At 44.6% G+C, this 27,566-nt stretch overlaps 1 protein-coding gene across 1 annotated transcript; it reads left to right on the top strand.

The window, feature by feature from the left end:
- The first annotated feature begins 13,734 nt into the window (after positions 1-13,734).
- LOC129706143 (uncharacterized) lies at positions 13,735-24,448 on the top strand. Its single transcript, XM_055650162.1, has 4 exons — positions 13,735-14,468; positions 15,872-16,096; positions 18,691-19,035; positions 20,764-24,448. The coding sequence occupies exons 1-4, from the start codon at positions 14,287-14,289 to the stop codon at positions 21,101-21,103; spliced, it is 1,092 nt and encodes a 363-aa protein (XP_055506137.1). The 5' UTR covers positions 13,735-14,286; the 3' UTR covers positions 21,104-24,448.
- The last annotated feature ends 3,118 nt before the right edge of the window (positions 24,449-27,566 follow it).

Genomic DNA, 27,566 nt, shown 5'->3' on the forward strand with positions numbered 1-27,566 from the left:
GCCATATGTTGAAATAATCGAATGACTGATATACACTGGAATTTAGACGGATCAGAAGGGATCATATTGAAACATATGAGATATTTAAGAGATTTGACACTCTCGAGGCAGGAAACATGTTCCCGATGTTTGGGAAGTCCCGAACCAGCGGCCACAGTTTAATAATAAGGGATAAACCATTTAGAACGGAGATGAGGAAAACCCATTTTACCCCGTGAGTGAATCTGTGGAATTTACTGCCTCAGAAGGCTGTGGAGGCCAATTTTTTTGATGCTTTTAGGAGAGAGTTAGACAAATATAGCGGAATAAAGGGACATGGTCAGAATGCATGAATGGGGTACTGATTGTGCATGGTCAGCCATGATCACAGTGAGCGGCGGTGCTGGCTCGAAATGCCGACTGACCTGCTCCTGCACCTATTGACTATTGTCTACCACTAACCCAGGCATCATTCTGATAACCCTTTATACACCCTCTCCAAAACACACAACATTCCTGCAATGGGGTGACTAGAACTCAAGGTTTCAAGGTTTCAAGTTCAGTTTATTGTCACATGTATCGTTTAAGCTACAGTGAAATTCGAATTACCTTACAGCCATATAAAAAAAGCCACAAGACACACAACTACATACGTTAACATCAACCACAGCGGATTCCCCACATTCCTCACTGTGATGAATAAAGTATAAACGTCTTCCTCTTTATTCTCCCGCGGTCGGGGCAGTCGAACCATCCGCAGTTGGGGTGATCGAAGCTCCAGCATCCAGCGACCGAAGCTCCGCGTCGGGGCGGTCGAAGCTCCCGCGTCGGGGTGGTCGTAGCTACTCTTGCTTGGTGCTCACTAAGTCGGTCTCTGACCAGAGACCGCGAGCTCCACAATGTTAATGTCCGCAGGCTCCTGCGGTAGAGCTCAGAGGTCGATATCTGGCAAAGGGATCGCGGGCTCCACGATGGTAAGTCTGCAGGCTCCCGTGGGGGAGCTCCTGAAGTCGGTCTCCAGTAAAGGGCGCCAACTCCTCGATGTTGGCCGCAGTGGGAACGGGGATACAATATAGAACATAATGCATCTCCGTCGAGGTAAGAGATTAGCTGAAGTTCCCCCCCCCCCCCCCCCCCCCCCCCCCCCCCCCCCCCCCACGTAAAGCAAGCTGAAAGACGCTTTTTAAAAAACAATTTTGGATTTTAAATAATGTATTGTGTTTTTGTATATGCTTTATGATGCTTTTGTAAGTAATATACTAAGCCTTGTATGTATTTTTGGTGTTTTAATATGCAATGTAGTTTATGTTATGCCGTCCCTTTTCTGGCCATTGAGTCTGAAATAAGGTTTATTATTATGATTATTGTTATTAAAACATACATTTAACAGACACAAACAAACAACAAAAGAAGGAATGGACAGACAGACTATTGGCGAAGCGGCCATTGCTGACGCCACCCGATGCAGTATCCGTGGAGTATACCCAATTTGGCACAAACCAAGTTCTATAAAGCTGCATTATAACATTCCTGTCTCTTATACCCAGTGCCCCATCCAGTGAAGTCTAACATACCATATGCCTTCTTCGCCATATCTACTTGTGTTGTCTCTTTCGGGGGATTATGGACATGGACCCCAAGATCCCTCTATTTATTAATGCTATTCTAGTTATTTCCGTTAACTGTATACTTTTTGTTTGCATTCGACCTCCCAAGGTACAACACCTCACACTTGTTTGGATTACACCGCTGTTAATCTGCCATTCCATTCGCCGATTTCTCCGGTTAATATTGTTAATGAATTTGCAGTTGAAACATACAGTGGCTTGGAAAAGTATTCATACCCCTTGAACTTTTCCACATTTTGTCACGTTACAACCACTAACGTAAAAGTATTTTATTGGGATTTTATGTGATAGACCAATACAAATTGTCGCATAATTGTGAAGTGGAAGGAAAATGATCCATGGTTTTCATTTTTTTTTACAAATAAAAAACTGAAAAGTGTGACGTGCAAAAGTATTCAGCCCCCTTTACTCTGATACCCCTAAATAAACCAATTGCCTTCATAAATCACCTAATTAGTAAATAGAGTCCACTTGTGTGTAATCTAATCTCAGTATAAATACAGCTGCTCTGTGAAGGCCTCAGAGGTTTGTTAGAGAACATTAGTGAACAAACAGCATCATGAAGCGCAAGGAACACACCGGACAGGTCAGGGATAAAGTTGTGGAGAAGTTTAAAGCAGGCGGGGCAAGGAGAGCATTGATCAGGGAAGCAGCCATGGTAACTCAGGAGGAGCTACAGAGATCCACAGCTCAGGTGGGAGAATCTGTCCACAGGCCAACTATTAGTCGTGCACTCCACAAATCGGGCCTTTATGGACGAGTGGCAAGAAGAAAGCCATTGTTGAAAAAAAGCCATAAGAAGTCCTGTTTACAGTTTGCCACAAGCCATGTGGGGGACACAGCAAACATGTGGAGGAAGGTGCTCTGGTCAGATGAGACCAAAGTTGAAGTTTTTGGCCTAAATGCAAAACGCTATGTGTGGCGGAAAACTAACACTGCACATCACCCTGAACACACCATCCCCACTGTGAAACATGGTGGTGGCAGCATCATGCTGTGGGGATGCTTTTCTTCAGCCGGGACAGGGAAGCTGGTCAGATCAGAGTTGATGGGAAGATGGATGGAGCCAAAAACAGGGCAATCTTGGAAAAAAAATATTAGAGTCTGCAAAAGACTTGAGACTGGGGCGGAGGTTCACCTTCCAGCAGGCCAACGACCCTAAACATACAGCCAGAGCTACAATGGAATGGTTTAGATCAAATCATGTTCATGTGTTAGAATGGCCCAGTCAAAGTCCAGACTTAAATCCAAATGAGAATCTCTGGCAAGACTTGAAAATTGCTGTTCACAGACGCTCTTCATCCAATCTGACTGAGCTTGAGCTATTTTGCAAAGAAGAATGTGCAACAATTTCAGTCTCTAGACGTGCAAAGCTGGTGGAGACATACCCCACAAGACCATGTATCATTTTCCTTCCACTTCACAATTATGCACCACTTTGTGTTGGTCTATCACATAAAATCCCAATAAAATACATTTACGTTTGTGGTTGTAACGTGACAAAATGTGGAAAAAGTTCAAGGAGTATGAATACTTTTGCAAGCCACTGTATATAGTGAGTGCTCAGTTAGGAAGGATATCTTCCTCACTATCCACAATTCGGCATATATGACATAGGTAAGAAAATGTATTGTCCTCCATATAGAACACAGTGAGTTGGGCAAAAGTTAAAAACCAGGAGCTGGAGGATAGTAATCTCATGATTCCACCAGATGCCATGTGCTAATGAGGTTCGGAACATAAAGACAGGACAAGTGATTGGTTGAGGAATTGGTGTTTGGAAACAGGGTATTTGTACCGTTTGAAGCTCTTCTGCGGAAGAGGTGGCCTGTACACGAGGGATGTTGGCAGCTGGACTGAAGGGGAAACATTTTAACATGGCAAAACACTTATACTGACATTTTGGAAAAATACATCGACACCAACGCTTAAAATGTGTATTTCAAACTTGTTGGAAACCTGACATCTTGAAGAAATGCGATTCCTCCTAACAGACAAAATAGACGAATTCCTACGGAGTTGGTCTCCATTTGTCGACTTCTTACAAGCATATGGTGCAACACAAACGTAGAAATGATCCGTTTCAGGATTGGGTGTCTCAGGAATCTCTTCTGGGGCAGATGTGTCCTGTACAAGGGATATGTTGGCAGCTGGACTGAAGGGGAAACAATATCCTGGCAGGCAGGTTTACAAGTGCTACTCAGGATGGTTTAAACTAGATTGGCAGAGGGATGAAGCAATGCAGTAGTCAGATGAGAGAGAGGCTGGCAATCAATGGAAACATGTTCTGTGGACAGGATAGACATGAGCATGGTTGAGAGAAGTGTGGACTAACTTGCACCTATTTTAACTTGAGAGGCCTACGGAAACATAGAAACATAGAAAATTGGGGCAGGAGTAGGCCATTCGGCCCTTCGAGCCTGCGCCGCTATTCAATATGATCATGGCTGATCATCCACCTCAATATCCTGTTCCTGCCTTTTCTCCATACCCCTTGATCCTTTTAGCCACAAGGGCCAGATCCAACTCCCTCTTAAATATAGCCAATGAACTGGCCTCAACTGCCTTCCGTGGCAGATAATTCCAGAGATTCACCACTCTCTGTGTGAAAAAAAGTTTTCCTCATCTCGGTCCTAAAAGATTTCCCCCTTATCCTTAAACTGTGACCCCTTGTTCTGGACTTCCACAACATCGGGAGCAATCTTCCTGCATCTAGCCTGTCCAACCCCTTAAGAATGTTGTAAGTTTCTACAAGATCCCCCCTCAACCTTCCAAATTCTAGCGAGTACAAACCGAGTCTAAAATGTGGATGAACTCAGGTTGAAGATCGGTATGTGTAACAGGGACGTCACAGCCGTTATGAATACCTGGCTGAGAGGAGGACAAGAATGCCACGTTAATGTTCCAGGGCTTAGGTGCTGCAGTCGGGATAGAGGTGAGGGGAACCAGGAGGAAGGAGAGTTGCTTTATTGGTAAGGAGAACATCATGCCAATCGTCCAAGATGACATTACTAATGGTCTGTTGTGTGACGCTCTATGGGTGGAGCTGAGAAATAAAAAAAGAATGATCACCTTGTAAGGAGTGGCATTGTAGGCCCGCAGATAGTTAGCAGGAATCATAAGAACAAATATGCGCCGAGATTGCAAGCAGCTTAAAGTCTAATGATGTTGTCATAGTAGAGGATTTTAACTTTCCCAATAAAGACTGTGTTTTACCACCCTCATATGTTAAAGGCCTCTAGAAGAGAGAGGGCAATGTTTGACCTACACTTAGGACATTGGGAAGAGCACATGGTTCAACTATCGTTGGGATGGGCTCTTGGGACCAGTGAAACAGTTCTTGTAGCTTTAATTTATTCATAAAGACATTAAAGGTCTGAATTGGGGGGGGGGGGGGGGGGGGGGGGGGGGGGGGGGGGGGGGGGGGGAATTCGATGGTATTGGGCAGGAGGAACTAGTAAAGTTGATTGGCGTAGGTTGTTTGCGGGCAAAAGGATGTATGGCAATTGGAATAATTTTCGGCGTGTAATTGTGAGAGTTCAAAGCATGCATGGACCGTGAAAGTGAATGACATGGCAGGTGGGAGTAAGGAAGCCTGGTGACAAGAGAAGTTGAGGTTTTGGTCATGGAAAATGAGGCATGGGTCAGGTATACGAAGCTGCGATCAACTCTATTCTGTAGGAATTTATGGGATAGATGGACAGAGGGAATCAGGATGGGGCGAAATGTGTGAAGAGGTAGCTCTGAAAGATACGATTAAGAAGAATCCAAAATATGTTGTAAGTACATTAAGAAAAATATGGTAACTGGATAGATAACAGGGCCGCTCAGAAACAAAAACGGTAATTTATTTGGTGAGGTGCAGGAAACGAACAAGGTCTTAAATGAGTAATCATCCGCAGTTTTTACTGTGGTGAAAGTCATGAAGACTAGGGAACTCTGGACAGGAAATGGAGATATCTGGAAGAAAGACCATATGATGGTTCTGCGAGTACACACATCTTAATGTTTATGAAGGTAGATAAATCTATCAGGCCTGATCAGATATTTTGATGGACATTGCAGGAAACTAAGGAAGAAATTGTGGGAGCCCTGATTGAGATATATGTATCATTATTAGACATGAATGATTGAATGCTGGCTAATGCCACGCCTCTATTTGCGAATGTCTGAAAGGAAAAGCCAGGGAACTATAAACATGGAAATTTAGTTTATGAGTTTGGTCAGTTACTAGAAAGGATTCTGAGGGAGAATATATATATCCTTTTGTATCAAAATAGAGTGATTTTGGATAAATGTTATAGCTTTGTACATGGGAAATCGAGCCTCACGAGTTTTTGACGAAGTAACCACGAAAGTTGATGATGGCAATGCAACATATGTAGTCTATATGGACTTTGATAACATATCGCATGGCAGGCTGATCTGTTTGCTTAGACAACATAGCATCCAGAGAGAGCTAGCTGGCTGGATACAGAGTTTTTAAGAAGGAACTGCAGATGCTGGAAAATCGAAGGTACACAAAAATGCTGGAGAAACTCAGCGGGTGCAGCAACAACTATGGAGCGAAGGAAATAGGAAACATGTTGGGCCTAAACCCTGCCTATTTCCTTCGCTCCATAGATGCTGCTGCAACCGCTGCGTTTCTCCAGCATTTTTGTGTACCTTGGCTGGATACAGAATTGGCTTAATGGAAGGAAGAATATGGTAGCGGTGAAAGGCTGTTTTTTAATAGAGGCCAGTGACTAGTTGTGTAAGTCATGGTTAGAATGTTTGCAGAATACATTAATGAAGATGGAATTATAGATAGTGAAGGTGGTTATCAAAAATTACAGCTGGATCGTGATTAGCTAGGCAAGTCGGCTGAAGAATGGCTAATGGAGATTAATGCAGATACGTGTGAGGTATTGCATTTTTGGAAGCCCAATCAGGGCAAGACCTCACATTAAATGGTAGGGCTCTGGGGAGCACATGGAGCAGATTAATCTTGGAGTCGAGGTGCATAGTTCCCAGAATGGCATCATATATATATATATAGAGTTCTAAAGAAGGCTGTTGGTACATTGACCTTGGAACGCTGAGGCACCGTATAAGAAGAGACTTTCAGAGGACGCTTCGCTCTTGCAACGACATCAGTAAGATGCTGCAGATGTTCTATGAATCGATGGTGGCCAGTGCCATCTTCGTCGTCGCAGTGCACTAGGGCTGCAAGGTGAAGCCCACGGACGCCAACATAATTAACAAGCTCATCTGGAAGGCTGGCTCCATCCTGGAGGTGTAGTTGGATTAATTGGAAATGGTCCTCAAACTGCGGAGCATCTTGTTCAACACACCTCACCCCCTCCATGATGTACTGGTTAACCCGAGGAGAACCATTGGCAACAGATTGGTTCCACCAAAATGCAGCACAGAAGGCCACAGGAGATCCTTTTTCACTCTACAACTACTCCTCCTTCTGTCGTGGGGTAGACTGACTCCCCCCTCCCCCCCACCAGTGTTGGTCACCCTGCTACATTAAGAATGTCATTATGCTGAAATGAGTGCAGAGCAGATTTACAAGGATGCTGCCAGGCCACGAGAGCCTGAGCTATAAGAGAGGGGTTGGGCAGGGTAGGATGTTGGTGCTTGGAATGCAGGAGGCTATGAAGGAGTCAACTTGGAGAGGCATATAAACCCCTGTGGATAATAGCCAGTGTGAATGCATAGGCTTTTTACAAAGTAGAGGAATCGAACAAGAGGGTCTGGGTTTTTTGATGAAGGGCATAATTTAAGAAGAACCTGTGGGGTAACTTTTCCACGTAGAAAGTGGATACTACGTATATATGAAATAAGTTGGCAGAGGAGGTAGTTGAAGCAGATGTAATAACTACATTCATAAGCAAGGTTTCGTGGGTGATATGCCAAATGCGGGCAAATAGGACGACCTTAGATAAGGCATCTTAGTCGGATTTGGGCGAATTGGGCTGAAGGACCTCTTTCAGTGCTGTGTGACTAAAATTGCAGGTTTGTACTGCTTGTCGGAGAGGGGTTTCCTCGGTCTGCTGGTCGATGAAGAAAAATCGATCGGACTTCCGTTGCCGGGTTTTTTTTATTAAATCACTGGACAATTTAATAGTTGGATTACAGTAAACAGCGACTTCGAACGCCCTCAAACTCCTTCAACGCGATGGATCGTAATATCAGGACAATACAAAGGGTAAGTTGTTTATTTCGCATATAATCTTACTTCTTGAGGTGGCTTTAGTCTAATTTTACGACGCGAAATTGTTACTTAGTCCTCAAACGAATCGGCCATGTCTTTCCTGCCGATATGGGGTTAAAATTTACGGCAAAGGCAAGGTTCCAATCGATCACATTCCAGAAACAGCCACTCGCAAGATTAAAATCCTCGTTTTTTGTGTGCAATCATGTCGTAAAAGCATCTACTCATCTATATTTTGTGTAATTGTCTATCCATAATCAATATTTTTATACTAAATATCCACAACGGTTTTAGTCACCTGTCTTGTGCAAAAAATAACAATTTTGATTATATTTTGAGTGGATGTTTCTGGATTAATTTATGGGAATTAAACATTAAATTTCTCCCATTCGGCATATAAATTCATGACAGTGAGATTTAAAAATATTGTTATATTGTGAATTATTGTGTGTGAATGTTATTTGGATATTTAGGCTATTTAAAAATGTTAGCCTTTTCTTAAGAAATTGATAGATGTTTAGATCTAGTAATTAAATTTAGATGAATTTAATTGATTCAATGATGAAATTACTTAATTGATTGATTTGATGAATGATGAATATGGATTTTTTTGTTGGGTATTTACTATTTGTTTTAGCGTTTAACTTTATCATTTCTACATTTATCTAAAACTGCAAATAATAACTTGTTTCTGTAAATGCTGTTCAGTGATTTAAAAAAAACCCCATTATAAACAGATGTCTCCGAAGAGGAAATGCAACATTGTAAATCCAAAAGCCCAGCCAGGCAAAGCTAGAGTTCAACTTGAAGTGAATTTCGCTGTCATGGCCGAGTCTAAGAGGGATCTTTAAAATGGACACATCTTGTACTCGTATACCTCGTTTGGAAAAAGTCTGTCTGAAACAGAGAAATCGCTGAGTTTACATTTCCCTTTGTCGGATACAGAAGGCTATTCATTTGCTGCTGTTAACTCAAGAGTGAGGACTCTCGTTAACCGGACTTTGCTTAAGTTTAAAAAAACTCACCAATCCCAAGGAACTTGGAGCATTTATGAAAATTTGTGATGAAACTTTTAAACTTCCAGAAGGCAGTCCACACATTAATTTAGATGACATTCCACCGCTTGGTGCTCAATATCCTGAATCCTTGACGTCAGCCGAAAGCCAAGTGTCCATATTTCAAGACACTGATGACATGGGCGATGACAGTCATAGTCTGCATCCTCCACTGAATCTAGCAACGCCAACGACAGCTGCTGCCTCACCTGAACCAATGCCATCGACATCTAGTGTTTCAACAAGATGTAGCAGAGAATTTCCAAGTCTTTCACCAAGGACACAGAAACTGAAATATTAAACGTTCTGTCCACATCCAAGATCGCACTTGCACTAACGTGTCGCACAATGATCAGTAGAGCACCGTTGAAAACTCCCAAACGTGTAGAAAGCGAAACCAAATAGATTTAAAGGACAGAAAGATTCAGGAACTCAAAACAAAATTACGTGGGAAAACCTTTACACGAGAGCTTGCTGAAACCAAGGCAGAGTTTTTGAGACTTTAAAAAGCACACAGACAATTGCTGATGTTTCGTGGCAGTAAGAAAAAGAGGAACACTGTTTCAATTCACCAGTACAGAAAAGTTAATGAAAAAACTAAAGGACATGGAAGAGGATGTGTGACGCCTCGAATTTGACAATCTTGTCTTCAAAGAAACAATCTAAACTCTGCAGGCTGCCAGTATTGTCAAGTCAAAGGTGGACCAGAAGACTTACTCCTCAATTACAAGGATGCTTGCGATTGACCGTATTGTAAACAAAACTCCCACAGCAAACATTCCAATCCTGATAAGCCAGTTCTACAAGCGGAGTGGACTTAATCTGGATCATGTTCCTCGACGCAGTGCAGTTGAAGTTATGGCCAGAGAATTGGGAGCTATTGCTGAGTTGCAGACAGCGGAGGTGATTCTAGCAACAAAGGGCTTGACTGTGGGTTTTGATGCAACCACCCAAGAAGAGAGTCAAGAGTCAAGAGAGTCAAGAGTCAATTTAATTGTCATTTGGACCCCTAGAGGTCCAAACGAAATGCCGTTTCTGCAGCCATACATTACACACAAACAGACCCAGACACAACATAATTACAATTTTACATAAACATCCATCACATAGCTGTGATGGAAGGCCAAAAAAAAACTTATCTCTCCACTGCACCCCCCCCCCCCCCCCCCCCCCCCCACCCCCCCCCCCCCCCCCCCCCCCCCCCCCCCCCGAAGAGTCAAAGTCACCCCCCCCCCCCCCCCCCCCCCCCAGAGTCAAAAGCCCCCGGCTGGCGACGGCGATTGTCCCGCGGCCATTGAAGCCACGCCGGGTGGTGCGAGGTCGCACACCGGGTCTTGGTGTTGGAGCCCCCGGTGTGCGCTCGCAAGTACCCGCGGCCATTCCAGCCGCGCGGGGCAGTGTGTCAGGCCCCGCTCCAGGAGCTCTTCGACCCCGCAACTCGGGCGGGAGAATTCTCCGTTGCAGGAGCCCCGAAAAGCGGTCTCTCTCCAGGGAGCCGCGGGCTCCCGGCGCCGCTGTCCGCAGACCCGCAGCAGCAGCCCCCGACTCAGCAGCGGCATCGGCAGCAGCAGCAGCAGCAGCAGCAGCGTTCCTCCACCGCTCCGGTCTCGGCCAGCTCCGCGACGGCAACGGTGAGTCGGCACCTGAGTCCCCGGCTTCTTCCTGTTGGAGGCCGCTCCTCGTTGCGGCCTCAACGACAACGGAACCCGACGAGAAAAAGGTCGGGTCTCCAGTGCAGGGAGAGATTTAAAAAGTCCCCCCCCCCCCCCACCCCACCCCCCACCCCCCCCACACACACACCCCAACAAAAAATAACAAAAAAACTACATTAAAACACAGACAGAAAATAATAAAAACGCGGACAGACTGCAGAGGCCGCTGCTGGCCAGAGCCCGCGCCGCCTACCGGATATAGAGACCCATATTAACCATGTACACTTCACCACCACACATAAATGTCTTTCTGCAGCAGTCGATGAATTGGCTGGTGGGACTGCTGAGGAATATGCGCTATATATTTGCGAAAAAGTTGACCATTTGTGTAAAACTTACACTTATTTCAATGAGCAAGCAGATTTTCAAGACACCAGGCAAAACATAATCGACAACATTTAAAATACAATGAGTGACAGATGTTCAGCTAATCATGCTGCTATTAGGATTGTGAGCAGTGAGTGGGGTAAATCTTTGAATGAGGTCTACTGCCACTTGCATCCTCTTGACTACATCGCATCATCAGTTCGCTCAGCCCTCCAAATGCAGAAACAATCCAAAGGACATTTCTTGTTTGGGAAAGATTGTCTTGCAGTAAATGTGATACTGCAGATGAGCAATCTTTGGTACAAGAATGGAAAAGGGGGCCCAAAAGGATTTGTTGCATTTTTGGATGAAATGAAACATCCCCCGTGGCAACAGATTACATCTACTTTTCCATAGTAGTGGCAAGCTCATAGAACATTATGATGACTTTGTTGCTATGCTGAATAGCGGAACATCATGTGGGGGGTCGAGAAGCGCCATCCTCCATGACTTCACCCAGGCTGAAGCAAAAGTAGAACTTCAAATATTGGGCACACTTGGCAAATATCAGACTGGGCCTTGGATGAAGCACTTCTACACTTCAAGGCAGAATCATATCAACCATGTTGATGGCATCAACGTGGTTAAAGGGGGTGATTGCTGCTCTAAAGGAAGCCACGGAAAATCCAGAAAACTTGATATTGGCAAAGGGAAGATTTCTTCGGTGAGGAGGTGCATCTTGGTGCCACATTGATAAAACTACGGGAGCTACGAGCACATCCACAGTTCAGTTCAAAGACGAGGAGCTGTCTTCAAGCTGCTATCAGTCGCTGTGTTGGAGAGGCACTATAGTAAATACTTTGAACTTGATGTAACTGAGAAACTGAAGGAGGAGACTGCATCAGCAAGATCACACAACATTGATGCAGAGGAGATAATGGGGATGTTTAGGTCATCGAAACAGAAATCTCCCATGCTACCATGTGTTATTTGTCATGTAGGATGCGGGCCTGCAAGAATAGAACAGGCAATTACCTTGATAATCTCGAGGAGCATCGTAGGGAGGAGGTGCTCTGTAAGCAGTGACATGCGGGAGAGGGCAGAGGAACACACGGAAGAAAAAACAGAAGGAATTGAGAGCAGAAATCATCAAGCGACAGAAAGACAATGAGCATGCTCGAGACACGAAAGAGAGGGAAAAAAATAGGAAAATAATTGAACGAGACTGATTTAAACAGCATTTGCAGAAATTATCCGAATTTATACTATAAATGTGCTGATCTACAGGATATTCCTAATGGGAAAGTAGTGGGTTGAAAGGCATGTTATGCGTGGTTTGAAGAGCAAAAACTTAGTTTACAATGCCAAAATTAAAAAGTTGAGGAAAAACAAGGTGTACAGAGTTGCTTATTGGTTGCAATCTGAGGAGTATGATGATGCTACTGATTATGATATGCCAATGTACCATCTAGCAGCAGATCTTCTCCATAAAGACTTGGTCTGTTACGGACTTACAGCATATAATACAATAATATTAAAGTTCTGATCTTGAGAAAATTACATTTTTGAATTTTCAAGCCAGTCTGGGTGTGTATTACTATTGCCGTCACAACAATCAATTTTGTAATTAGCTACAAGTGGGTAACTAACTAATTATATGCTTTAATTTGAGGTCATCCAAGTAAGATGTTTCATATTTGTATCATAATGCTTCAATCTATAATAACTGAATATTTCATTCAGTTCTCTTAATTTTTAAGAAAGTTATGGGCTTTTGACTGTCCTCGGTCACAGCTTTTGTGTTAAGTGAATGGAAAAGCAATAGGGAACAAGATGCTAATTTCCGAGTATGAAAATGGCCATAAAAATGTTAAAATACTGAAGATATGAAAGTTAATTAGGTATCAAATTAAACTTATTTTTATGCTTTATCTGATGGGATAAATTGCAGACTTGATTTAAAATCTCAAACTGTTGTAACATTGCTACTTAAAGTGTGTTTTAGTGTGTGGGGAATAGGGGGAAACTGTTTTTCAGGTACTTACCTCGGCGGAATGCGACTTTTCTCCCAGTTTTTCGCCCTCCCTTGCGTCCCAACAGCTTGGATTGGTGTGGCCTCCCCCGGAGTCGGCCCCAGAGCATCAGCAGCGGGCGCAGTGCGGACTTTCCATTGCGGAGCCAGGTGATCCCTTGCCGGGGATCGCCAGGAGAAGTGCTCCGATCACTGGCCCGCGGCCTATCACACCCTGAAGCCGCAGTCAGCGGTAGGAATGTGGACGATTCGGGACTTCCAAGACGGGGAATGTCCGTCCGTCCCCACGTCGGAGTTTCGAGTATCCCGACGAGAGGGCCTGCACATCGGGCAGTCTATAGCGGCGACTGCGGAGGGTCCATGGCCCCGACCACAGATGAACAAAGGAGGAGGACTGGCTGAACGTTATTGCCTTCCACCGCTGAAGAATGTTGATTCCACTGCGGTGGATCTTCATGTTGTATTGTATTGTGTATTGTGCTCTTTTTGATTGTGTGGCTGCATGGTAAATCAAACTCCACTGTACCTTAATGGGTGCATGTGGCAATAGATGTGACCTTGAACTTGAACTTGAACTTTAAAATGGAATTTACACTGACAAGTGTGTGGTGTTGCACATTGCCATGTCAGACGACGGCAGGACCTACACATTAAATATTAGGGGTCGGTTACTTTTCGGCGCCGCCGTTTCGGCGCCTCCTTTTATATTATCTGTACTCATCAGAACACTAACCCTAACCCTAACCCTAACCCTAACCCTAACCTTAACCTTAACCCTAACCCTAACCCTAACCCTAACCCTAACCACCTAACCCTAACCCTAACCCTAACCCTAACCCTAACCCTAACCGTAACCCTAACCCTAACCCTGAACCCTAACCCTGACCCTGACCCTAACCCTAACACCCCGAAACCCTAACCCTAACACCCCGAAACCTGAACCCTAACACCGCGAAACCCTAACCTTAACACCCCGAAAAGGCGAAACGGCGGCGCCGAATAGTACCATTCCGAAATATTAGAACACTTCGTGAGATGTGCATCTCAGAGAGACCTGGCAGTACAGGTGCATGGTTCCATAAAGTGGCGAGTTAGGTAGCCTAGGTAATGATCACGTCGGTTGGCGGCCTTGCTCCATTGGGAAGGGCATCGAATTGTTGGGACATTATGTTACTGCTGTATTCCCATTGAAAGAAGATGGGAAGACAAGGGACAAATGCAGTGGTGTGAGATCGAACCGTTGTTGACGTGTGAATTAACTTCTCTCTAAACAGTAAACGTGGCTTTGGGGGCAACGGCAACGCAATCCAGCACGAATAGCAAAGGAATTGCTGTCAGAGCCATTGACGGCAACAATAACTTGTACTGGCAAATGCAATCGTGTACCCACACAAATACAACTGCTAACCCCTGGTGGAGGGTCGATCTGGGCAGAACATTTGTCATAGCTGCAGTAAGAATCAGCAACAGGTTGGACTGCTGCCGGGAAAGGATCCTGGGAGCAGAGGTCCGCATTGGGATCTCGCTGGAGGATGACGGGAATTCTAACAGGCTGTGAGTATTACGCGGCAACACTGGCTTCATTTCCTCTTTGCCCATTGGTCTTGTGGGGATTCCATATCCGGTTCAGTATGTCTCATGTATTAAAGGCAACAATTCCAAATATAGGGCAATGCTGCACAATGTTTGCATTGCTGCATGGGGTAGCAAGACTCATGTTGTCATACAGCATGGAAACAGGTCCTTCAGCCCAATTCATCCATGCAGATAAAGATATCCCATCTGAGCTGATCCCATTTGGTCCATACTGTATCTCTTCAAACCTTTTAGATCCAAGCAGGTCAAATATATTTTAAATGTTATTATTATACCCGCCTCAACTATTTCCCGTGGCAGCCAGTTCCATATACCCACCACCCTTTGTGTGAAAAAGTTGACCCTCACGTTCCTATTACATTTTGCCCCTCTCACCTTCAACCTGGTTCTTAATTCCCCTACCTTGGGTAAAATACTGTGCATCCACCCGATCTATTATATACACTTCTGTTAGATCACTCTTCCATCCTCCTGCACACCACGGAATGACGCCCTGGCATCCCCAACCTTTCCCTTAAGCTCAGTCCTTGATGTTCTCTCTGCCATACTTCCTCGACCCGTCCTCTCCTCTTCGCGTCCCATCCGTCTCTCCTCTCCATGGCCCATCCTGGACCCGACCTCCTCTCCTCTCTGAGGCCCGACCGCGTGTACTCCCCGCGATCCGAATGTCCCTCCTCTCCACGGCCTGTCGTCGGCCGACCAGGTCTGTTCTCCGCAAGCGGCTACAAGCAGCACCGCGCCGGGAGCTTCGCTTCTGCATTGCCGTGGTGCTCGCCGGTAGCTTCCTTTTTGAACCTTAACCAAATATTCATTGTGCAGTCTTACGATCATCTTGTACATCTGTACCACGACGTTTTTATTGGTATAGTTTATTTCATGGTCACGTGAACCGAGGTGCAACGAAAGGTTCTGTCCCGAGTTACATACTCAATATCCTGACTGATGAAGACCAACATGCCAACAGCCTTTTGTTGCACACGTGTTTGTGGTGAGGAACATCTTATGTTGGTAGTGAGAGAGGCACTTGGTCGCTGCCCACATTCCTGACACAATGTTTGAAAATTGGTTGATTGCCTGGTGGTATATCCCGCATGATTTACACAGAGAGTGGCGAATCTCTGGAATTCTCTGCCACAGAATGTAGTTCAGGCCAGTTCATTGGCTAAATATAAGAGGGAGTTAGATATGGCCCTTGTGGTTAAAAGGATCAGGGGTATGGAGAGAAGGCAGGCTGAGTTGGATGATCAGTCGTGATCATATTGCATATCGGTGCAGGCTCTAAGGGCCGAATGGCCTACTCCTGCACCTATTTTCTATGTTTCTATGTTTCTATGATACCTTCATGTTTCTGATTAATCCAGCTGTGGAACAGTTCAGTCCGTGAAAGATATGTACACTTTCATGTGCGATGGGTTCATGGGTCGATATGTGAACATCAGGATCCCAGGAACTGGCAAAATCCTGACTTTGTGTGAGGTTGAGGTGTTAGGAATGAGGATGCCGGACATGGATAAAGCAGGTAAGTGTTCAGAGTGTTTCGTTGTCATGTATACCGAAAACAGAACAATCAAATCTAATTTACAGCCGTATAACCCATCTCCCATCAGGAAAGATATATAGACGTGTGAAAACGCACACCTCAAGATTAAGATACAGTTTCTTCATAGCTGGTATCAAGCAACTGAATAAGATAACCGCAACTAGAGGGCAGTCACGAACTACTATCTATCTCCTTGGAGACCCTCAGACTATCTTTGATCGGACGTTACTTCTTCTTTCTTGCACTATCCACATTATTCCCTTATCATATATCTGTACACGGTGGGTGACTCGATTGTAATCATGTATTGTTTTTCTGATAACTGGTTGGGACATAACGCAAGCTTTTCACTGTTGATACAAAGTGCTGGAAAAACACAGACCCTTCTTCCCGACCCGAAAAGTCGACAATTCCTTCTCTTCATAGATGCTGCCTCGCCTGCTGAGTTTCTCCAACGTTTTGTGTCTACCTTCAATTTTACCAGCATCTGCAGTTCTTTCATAAAGCTTTTCACTGTACCTCGGTACACGTGACAACAAGCAAAACTAAACCAAACAGAACAGGTCTGTAAACACAACACACTCAGTACATATATAATAAACACAAAAGTCAGTGAATTAAAAAGGCCACTACGTTAAAAAAAAAGCCCCGTCCTTAGTGCAACTTAAGACTATTCACAGTTCACATCCACATTTGAGGTTCGTGTTGTATAGTGTTCAAGAGCCTGCTGGTTGTTGGGAAAGTAGCCATTCTTCATTCGGGTGATCAGACTCCTATTTTCAAGGTACACTGGAATCCGTTCTCACTCTCGCTCGACACACTCTGACGACACACTCTGACATATCCACACTCTGGTGGATATATTTGACAGACCCAGTCCATTAAATTCTTCAATCTCAAGTAATACCCCCCACCCCCTCTCTTTTTCTCCCACCCACCCCAACTCAGTATGAACCAATCTCTCCCAACATCTCCCAACGCACAGCCATCCTGCTCCTTTCCCCTCTCCCATGCAACCGACTGCCGTCCTTGTCCCATACTTATCTGTCAACTCATCTATCTCTGCCCCTCACCACCCATATCCCTCCCTCCTGTTTAACCATTCACTCCTCTCCGTATCTGAGATTCCTTTCTCCATTATTTTCCCCTTGAGCCTTTGGTTACTTACTCCAGCCACCTGCCAATCAGACACCACCCTCACTGGTATGTTCTATCTGATGTGTTATATAATACATTTGAAGTTGCGTGTTGTTCTGGTCGCCTTATAACAGGGCGTGGAGACTCTAAAAAGTCGTAGAATAGCTTTACCAGAATGCTAACTAGACTAAAGCATAAAAAATGAAACAAAGTGTTGGAGTATGTCAGGTAGCATCTCTGGAGAACATGGCAACGTGGCGTTTTGGGTCGGAACTCTTCTTCAGTCCTCAGAAGTGTCCGGACCTGAACATCACTTATATACGTTTATTAGCATGCTGTCTGTCCGGCTCAGTTACTCCAGTACTTCGTGTCTTTTTTGTAAGACATCATCAACAGTTCTTCGCTTCTGAGTTAGAGGGTGTTATCTATAAGGAGAGGTTGGACAAACAGGTTGCATTTTCTGTAGAGTCTGTGGCTGCGAGGAGATCCGACAGAAGTATACAGAATTATGAGAGGCAACGATAGGAAAGAGTCAGATCCTTTTTCACAGGGTGCAAATATCAAAGATTAGTGGGCGCAGCTTTAAGGTGAGAGTGGGGACATTTGAAGGAGATGTGCCGGGCAAATAATTTACACATAGGGGTCCGTAAAACACTGCCAGGCCTGGTGATGGAGGCAGATACGATAGATTGATATAAGAGTTTAGGATGGAATGTTGTACTATTTTGTGAAATACCCGTAACCTGTATTTGGCTTTACTCAGATAGGCACAGACACAAAATAAAACAGCTCGTTGATTACTGGTGAGTCAATCGACCAAATCGGTTTGTTGAAGTCGTTAACAGTGCCCTTATCAGTGTATTGAAGGCCGTAGCAGTAGAGTTTCTGAGAGAACCAAAGTGTTTCAAAGATTCACACTACATACAGGATCTTATATTCCTTTTTGAAAGGCACACGCATATGCAGGGAATGGAGAAATATGCATCACATTCGCAGGCAGGGGAGATTCATTTAAGTTCATCTTGTTCAGCTCAGACCTTTTGGGCCAAAGGGCCTCTTCCTGCTAGGGCTTTTCTATGTATTGAAGGAATAACATTAGCTTTTTCCCAGTCATCCGGGACCTCACATTGGCTAGAGAATGTAAACGGTCGTTGTCGAAGGTACGTTAATATATTCTCATGCCATTCTCAATAACCTGTGATAAATTCCACAAGGCCCTAGGCATTTATTAATCTTAATGGTCATCAAGAGCCCCAACACCCATTGCTTGTTAATCTCAAACTGCCCTTAAACATTAATATTATCCACACTGATCTCCATGTCCTCCATGTCCTTGTACTTGCTGAGAAAAAGATGTAAGGTATTTGTTTATGACCTTGCCTACATTCCCAGATAGATTCCAAGAATAAATTCCCTCCTTTATCTTTAAGCTGTCCTACCATCTGCTTGGTTGCGCTCTTGCTGTTAGTGTACATAAAAACAGCCTTGTTATTAATCCAACAGCTGTGGAAGTGTTGCCTGTGAGTTAGCTCTTGTCGATGAGTGCAATATCTTTGGTCCTACAGTGAATCTGGCTGCGCTGGGAGATGCGACGCAGTCCAGCGACATGGAAGATGCGTCTGCCGACCGAGCCATTGACAACAACAAAAACACGAATGCATTGAGTGGCGCCTCTTGCACAGAAACAACTCGGTCCGACAGCCCATGGTGGAGATTGAATCTCAGGGAGATCTATGCTGTGTCGGTGATAAAAATCACCAACAGGATGGACTGCTGCTCAGAACGGCTCAAAGGAGCTGAGATCCGCATCGGCAACTCGTTGCATAACAACGGGAATTCAAACAGCTTGTGAGTATCATGGGGAACTGGTCAAGGTGTACTGTATGGGAAGAGGCAGAGGTTCTGAAAGCTTCATTGTTCCTGCTACACTGTGGAAAATGAAGGACAGTGCTGGGCATATGCTCGGCAGCTGGATATGGCCTGTGGAAACGGGGAGGGACATTGACACTGAGCTGTGAATCTACATACAGCTGTACCACATAAAAACCATGTGGTCACTCCACCGAATCCCTGTCGAGCAAGTTAGCATATTGAACGCGTCCCATTTGCCTGCATTTGTCCCCTATCCCTAAACCATTTCCACCCCCCACCCCCACCCCATCTCGATCCACCTATCATTTACAAGGCTTTGTCCAGCTCCACCTCTCTTCCAGCCCCCTAGCAATTGGTATCATGAATGGTTCAGACCCCAAATGTTGCCCATTAATGTTGTCTAGAGATACTTCCTGACCGACTGACATCCTCCAGCACTTTGTAGAATGTCTTCCCTCTAAACAGTTCCTATCCATAGATCCATCCAAATATGTGTTGAAAGTTTCATGTCATTCCAGATGCGCACTACCCTCTGAGTACAAATTTGCCCTTGAGACCTCTCTTAAATCTGCCCCCTTCTCAATTAAGCTTGTGCCTTTTAGTTTTAGAGTCCAGTCGCCAGGGTAAAAGACTGAGTGTTCACTTTATACATGCTTCTTGTGAACTTATACGCTTCAACAAGATCACCCTTCAGCCTCCTATGCTCTAAAGCATCTTGTTTTATTTTGCAGTAATTTGTGTTACGGCTACAGAGAAAGTACACGTTAAAAGTGCAAAAGGTGAAACAAAGTCGGTTAGGAGATCAAGGATTCATCTGTTGTGTGAGGATAATTTGAGAGGCTGATAACAGAGGGAAAAAACCCACGCAGAGGGAGAATTATTGGGAGAAGCGGTCGGTGTAGTGTCGATTACTAAGATCATGTGTAGGCTTGAACTGGGAGGCCTGGAAGCCATGTGGTAAATCATGATGGTGCGAAGCCAAGTGCCGAGGATTGACACGAGTGCGAGTCTGGGTTAGAATATGGTTTAGGTTTATAATTGTCACGTAAACCGAGGTACAGTGAAATGCTCTATGGTGCATATTACCCACGCAAATCATATGTAGATACAATCAAGTCAATTCAAGTACTGTGCAGAATATAGTTCTCAGCATTGTAACCCATCAATTGCATAGAAAATATCCAATGTGCTCAATCGAGTAGAGGTGAATTGGACAGCGCCCTATCTAATGGGGGGGCCGTTCTGCAACTTTCAAGCGTCTGTACCTTCTGCTCAACTGCAGTAGGGAGAAGGAATGAGCTGGGTGTAAACAGTATTTGATTATGTCGGCTGCTTTTCCGAGACAGCCTGAACAGTAGATGGAATCGATGGTGCGCTATTTGGTCTGTGTGATGGGTTGGGCTACATCTGCAACTATCCAATGTTTTGCGGTCTTGGGCAGAGCTGTTTCCATACCAAGGTGCGGTACAACCTGAGGTAGGCTTTTTGGTAGAAGACATGCAGGAATCACAGAAGGGGAGCAGTGGGAGAGGCTCTGACAGAATGCATGTCGGACAGAAGAGGAATTACTCCAGGACTTTGTTTCTGCTCAAGATCCCAGCCTCTGCAGCCGCCTGTGTCACCGATAAATCTCTTTCTGTGTTTGTGGTGCACGTGATGAACAGCAAAGGTCATGGACTTCCGTCTGACTAGTGCCCCAAACTGACAACGTGTCAAAGGAGATGAAAGTCCCAGAGGTACAAGAAACTGCAGGTGCTGGAATCTTGAGCAAAACACAAATGACCGGAGTCAGGAAACATCTGTGCAGGAAATGGACAGGCAATGTTTTCAGTCGGGTGTAATTTCAGACTATGGTTCTGACATCGTTAACTTGATCTCTTCCAGATGTGGGATTGTGAACACTTCTCAACAGACAATCTACGTCGCCTGTCAAGGAATGAGCGGCCAGTATGTGAACATTATCATCCCCGGATCTCAGTTAATCCTGACCTTATGTGAGGTGGAGGTCTTTAGCATATGCGTAATGGAGAGTCTAATTAACTAAACGGTCTTTCACTAGTATGCTTTTCCTGGGACTGATCCAAATGTAGCTGCAATGTGGCCCGTCCCTCTGTCTTCACAGATGCTGTTTAAATTGTTGTTCCAATAATATTTAATGTATTTCGCTCCAAATCTGGCTGGCAACAATATGTGGTGTCTCCGTGTGGAAAGAGATCATTCTATTGTAACGAGAACCGGAAATGTCATATTAGTGTAGTAGTAAATAAAGAATGAACATCAATGTGGTCGCAGATCGTGATGTGGTCTCAGGTCGGGTACAAACAATCAATATCAATGATTCAACGATTCCTTGTTGTCACATGTACCTAACTACAGTGAAATAATTTGCTTTGCATGCAACCGGTGACGTCATGTCGCAGACCTCACCTGGACAATACATCAGTGTCGCTACGCTTTGACGCTGTCAACGTCACACAAGTTTAAATAACATGCCAAACATACCGCACATGGCAGCAGTCCGTCCCCCCACATACACACACACACACACACACACACACACACACACACACACACACACGCGCACGCACACACACACAGACACACACACACACACACACACAACCATTCTGGGTCCCCCATCGTTGTCGGCGGTCCGACAACCTGCCCTGGTTGGGATTTACGAGTCGTCGTTAAATACAGGGGAGGTGCCGGAAGACTGGAGGGTGACAAATGTTGTGCCTCTATTCAAGAAGGTCTGCAGAGAAATTGCTGGGATCGATTTCATGTGTAATTGAAAATGTACATGATATTATTCTGAGGGACAGTATATACAGGCATTTAGACGAACAAGGGCATGGTTTTGTACGCGAGAGGTTGTGCCTCACAAATCTGTTTTTTCAAGCCGTGACCAAAAGGTTCGATGAGGACAGGGCTGTAGATGTTGTACATGTGGAATTCAGCAAAGCACTCGATAAGGTTCCGCATGGGAGGCTGCTCTAGAAGGTTAGATCGCATGTGATCTAAGGAAAGATAACAATGGATTTAAAAAAAAAATTCATAATGGGAGGTAGCAGACGGCGTTGGTGGAATGTTGCTTGTCAGACTGGAGACCTGTCAATAGTTGCGTGCCTTAAGGGTTCGGTGCTGAGCCCATTACTCTGTGTCATCTATATAAATGATTTGAACTAGAACATACAGGATAGGCTTAGCAAACTTGCAGATGATGCAAAAGTGGGTGGTTTTCCAGATAATGAGTATGGTTATGAAAAATTGAAACAGGATCTTCACCGATTGCCCAGGTGGGCTGATGAATGGTTGATGAAATTTAATACAGAGAAATGTGAGGTGTTGCATTTTGGGAAGTCTAGCATGGGCAGGACCCAGACAGTGAATGGTCGGCCTCAATGGATTTGAGGGAGTGAGTTAGAGCAGAGGATCTCGGAGTGCAGGTGCATGGTTCCTTGAAGGTGGAGTCGCAGGGTGGTCAAAAAGGCTTTTGGCACATTGCGCTTCATCATTCAGTATATTGAGTGTAGAAATTGGGAGGTCATGTTGTAGTTGTATAAGATGTCGGTGACGCCGCATTTAGAGTATTTTGTTCAGTTCTGTGCACCGTGTTATGGGAAATATGTTGTCAAACTGGAATTGGTGCAGATAAGATTTCTGAACATGTTGCCGAGAAAAGAGGGTCTCGCTTATAGAGAGAGGTTGAGTAGGATGCTACTCGATTCGTTGGAGAACAGGACGATGAGGTGTGACCTTATAGAGTAGTATAAATCGTTAAAGGAATAGATTGGATGGATGCACTGAGTCTCTTGCCCAGAATAGGTGCATAGAGGACCCGAGAACGTAGATTTAAGGTGAAAGGGAAAATATTTACTAGGAATCTGAGGGAGAGCTTTTTTCAAACAAAAGGTGATGGGTGTAAGGAACAAGCTTCGAAAAGGCATAATTCAGGAAGGGACTATCCCAACATTTAAGAAGCAGTAAGACAGGTACATGGATAGGATGGGTTTGGAGGGATGTGGAACGAACACGGGCAGGTGCACTGTAGCTGGGACTTGTTGGCCGGTGTCGGCATGTTGGGCGGAAGGGCCTGTTTCCACACAGTATCACTCGATGCCATTATGACTATATGGGAGAATTTAAACTGCATGTTTTGCTGGTCGAAGGAGCCTGCCAACTATATCATGGACAATGAATTTTTGACGCACATAAAGAAATATTTTTAGAGCAATTTCAACAGCATTTTGCCACAAGCAATCTTCTGGTGGAACTGGAGGAGGTCGAGCAGCATCCGCGGTGGGCATTCGCAGTGGGCATTCGACCTCTCGTCTGGACTATGAGGGGATGTATAGTGAGATACATCAAGGAATCGGGCCCTTCAGCCCATTATCCAGTGCCGGCCATGGATCCCCATCCAAGCTACTCCCCATTGTCTGTGTGTGGCCCTCTAAAACGTACCTATTCATGTACCCGTGCGAGTGTATGTAGCCAGAATACAGAGGTTAGGTGGGGCTGGGGTAAGCGCCACCAATGGAATGTGTATCCAGGTGAAGACGTGTTAATTGGCACATGGAGACCGGGAATTAGTAGGTTGGGATGCGCCAGAGACCCAATTGCCTTTGAGTTAGACAACACCTCATGGAGCATTGTCCAGAATTCTACATGCAATCGTCCAGACATGTTCAACGATATTTTATAACTTCCGAAAATGTGTTCATCTCAGCCTCCTGCTGTTGCAAGAATGTGATCTAAGTGGAACATCAAATCAATTGGCTGCTGACGTGACAGCAGCCCTGGGAGAATGTGACTTGGAAATATTTGTATTCACTCCCGCTTTCAGCCGCTTACACTCTACCCATCTTGAAACAGTCTGCACCAACAATCTCTTGTGAGTATTTTATAACCATGAAGAAACTTCAATCATCTCATAGTGTCTCAGTAACCTCAATGTATCTTTTCACATAATAAACACCCACAATGTCCGATCTGGTGGGTATGCTGTCAACTCAACTTGTACCCAACCGTGCCTGCGCTGCATTATGAGTTCATTCACATGAAATGTTACCCTTATGTCAGATATGACCGAGTGATCCAGACAGAAATTACATAAAGACTGTGCTCTTCATGCTGAAATCAGTGTCATAAGCATGACTAACTTAAGAGTAACTGCTCCAAAGTTCGGGATACAGTTGACGTCCATTTGCGTTAAGAAGGTTATACTGATTACACATTCCACACTACTTTGTAACTAGGCTTTAGAGGATTCATATCACAGATATCCTCCTTACCCTTTATCACCAATGGATGAGAGCCAATCGTTTATTGTCCCACTTCTTGTACTAGATACGATCACAAAGTACCACGAACAGTGTTAATTGCGCTATAGCATAGTCGCTTCTGATAAACCTAAACTGAAAGAAATCCACAACCGCTGCTCACATGTGTCACTTCCCAAAACGTTTCCATACAACCATGCAGTGATAGGTGCACAAGTGATAAGTTGAACTACCCACTGCTCGTCTGTGAGCAAATATAGGAGCTCCTTTCAGCTGACCGAATTACAATGGAAACCATGGTTGAGTAGGCCAATTTGGCACTACTATAATACTTGTTGCCTCGTCTTGAATTATATTTGGAGGCATCTTCCGATATTTATACCCTGAAACAAGATTCTAGATTCAAGATTCAAGATTCAAGAGAGTTTATTGTCATGTGTCCCAGTTAGGACAATGAAGGCATGAATAAATACAGAACAGAACTGATCAGTGTGACCATATATCAATGAATATATATATATATATATATATATATATATATATATATATATATATATATATATATATATATATATATATATATTTACATATATATATATATACACACACACACACACATATATACACACATAAATAAACAGACAATGTGCAATGGGCTATTAATGATCAGAGTTTTGTTTGAGTTCATTTTAAAAGCCTGTTGGCTGTGGGGAGGCGGCTATCCCTGAACCTGGATGTTGCAGATTTCAGGCTCCTGTACCTTCTAACTGAAGGCAGCGGGGAGATGAGTGAGTGGCCAGGATGGTATGGGCCATTGATGCTGCTGGCAGTTTTTTTGAGGCAGCGACTGCGATAGATCCCCTCGATGGAATGGAGGTCAGAGCCGATGATGGACTGGGCAGTGCGTACACATTTTTGCAGTCTTTTTCACTCCTGGGTGCTCAAGTTGCCGAACCAAGCCACGATGCAACCGGTCAGCATGCTCTCTACTGTCCACCTGTAGAAGGTGGAGAGAGTCATCCTTGTCATACCGACTCTCCGTAATCTTCTCAGGAAGTAGAGGTTCTTTATAATTGCATCCGTGTTCTCGGATCAGGAGAGGTCTTCGCAGATATGCACGCCCAGGAATCTGAAGCTCTTTCACCTCTCCAGCATCGACCCGTTCATATAAACGGGACTATGGGTCCCCATCCTACCCCTTCAAAAGTCCAAAAGCAGTTCCTTGGTTTTGCTGGTGTTGAGGGCCAGGTTATTGTGCTGGCACCATTTGGTCAAAAGGTCGATCTCACTTCTATACTCTGACTCATCTCCATCAGTGATAGATCCCACAACAGTGGTGTCGGCAGCGAACTTGATGATGGAGTTCGCACTATGACCGGCTACTCAGTCATGAGTATAGCGTGAGTACAGCAGGGGCCTGAGCACGCAGCCTTCAGGTGCACCCGTGCTGATTGTTTTCAAGACTGACACATTTCCACCAATACGGACAGACTGTGGTCTGTGAATGAGGAAGTCGATGATCCATTTGCAGAGGGATGCGCATAGACCCAGTTCTGAGAGTTTGATAACCAGTTTGGAGGGGATGATTGTGTTAAATGCCGAGCTATAGTCAATGAATAACAGTCTGACATATGAGTTATTGTTGTCCTTGTGGTCCAGAGCGGAGTGGAGGGCCAGCGAGATCGCATCCACAGTTGATCTGTTGTGGCAGTGAGCGAACTGCAGTGGTTCCAGATTTTTGTAGTGGTAGTAGTTGATTTGCGCCATGATCAACCTCTCAAAACATTTCATCACCACAGGCATTACTGCCACAGGTCGATAGTCATTGAGGCACGTCACTTTACTCTTCTTGGTCACCTCTAAAATTGATGACCTTTTAGAGCAGGTGGGAACCTCAGCCCTCAGAAGTGAGGTTGAAAATGGTAGTAAAAATTCCAGCCAGCTGGTCCGCACAGGTTTTTAGAACACGACCGGGTATGCTTCAGGTCCAGGCGCTCTCCGAGGATGCACCCATCTGAAGGATTTCCTGACGTCGACCTCAGTGACCGTGACCGAAATACCATCACAGCGAATGGGGGCTCTAGAAGAGTAAGATGGCGCCTACCTGCTGCGACATTTTGCGAATGGCACAAAGAAAAACAGTAAATTACAGCATTTGTTTACAGTTTTGGTCTCCTAATTTGAGAAAGGACATCCTTGTGATGTAGGTAGGCCGTGCAGCGTAGGTTCACGAGATTGATCCCTGCGATGACGGGACTATCATATGAGGAAATATTGAAAAGACTAGCCTTGTAATTACTGGAGTTCAGAAGGATGAATGGAGATCTTATAGTAACATATACAATTATAAAAGGACTGGACAAGCTAGATGCAGGAAAAATGTTCCCAATGTTGGGCGAGTCCAGAACCAGCGGCCACAGTCTTAGAATAAACGGGACGTCATTAAGGTGAGAAAAACCGTTTTCACCCAGAAAGTTGTGAGTTTATGGAATTCCCTGCCACAGAGGGCTGTGGAGGCCAAATCACTGGATGGACTTAAAAGTGAGTTAGATAGAGCTCTAGGGGCTAGTGGAGTCAAATGATACGGGGGGAAGGCAGGCATGGGTTATTGATAGGGGACGATCAGCCACGGTGTACAATTTTGGTTGCCAAATTATAGGAGAGATGTCAACACATAGTAAGATTGAACGAAAACGTACCAGTTTGAAGTTTGATCTTTATTTTATGAGGAGTTACGATGAGGGACTACGTGAAGAATCCCGTTCAGCCGCACGTGCGTCAATCTTCAAAGCAGCGGTGTGTAATCACAGGTAATAGTGACTGAAGTATAATAGTAAGATAAAGACGACTATTACTACCAGAGTGACCTTTATGAGGGATGGGAGTGGAATACAAGCAGTCCCTCCTCGTTACTCCTCATAAAATAATGATCAAACTTCAAATTGGTAAGTTCTCGTTTACTTAAAATGGTAAATATTACGTCGGAGTCACGTGAGTGGCTACGTGAAGATTTCAAAGCTATGTGATTTCATTCCGCAGATTCAAATCCCGGCCTCTCACTGCATTGATTGACTCAACATAATTAAAATAATCAATAATGCATCGACCAAAACATTGCTTTAACGAATAAAACGTTATATTTAAACAAAACTACAATAGTAACCCCTCTGTCCCAGGGGGAAACTATATCTGAACTTAAAACAGAATCGGCAAAAACCCCCAGCC

The sequence above is a fragment of the Leucoraja erinacea genome, chromosome 2 (assembly GCF_028641065.1).
Source record: "Leucoraja erinacea ecotype New England chromosome 2, Leri_hhj_1, whole genome shotgun sequence".
NCBI classification, from domain to species: domain Eukaryota; kingdom Metazoa; phylum Chordata; class Chondrichthyes; order Rajiformes; family Rajidae; genus Leucoraja; species Leucoraja erinaceus.

What these genes read in the sequence shown, in the direction of transcription:
- LOC129706143 (XM_055650162.1), top strand. Translation starts at nt 14,287, where the DNA reads ATGCAATCGTGTACCCACACAAATACAACTGCTAACCCCTGGTGGAGG. An exon ending in GACGGGAATTCTAACAGGCT is followed by an intron (nt 14,469 to 15,871) that starts GTGAGTATTACG and finishes TGATTAATCCAG; the next exon opens with CTGTGGAACAGTTCAGTCCG. An exon ending in AACGGGAATTCAAACAGCTT is followed by an intron (nt 19,036 to 20,763) that starts GTGAGTATCATG and finishes TGCCCCAAACTG; the next exon opens with ACAACGTGTCAAAGGAGATG.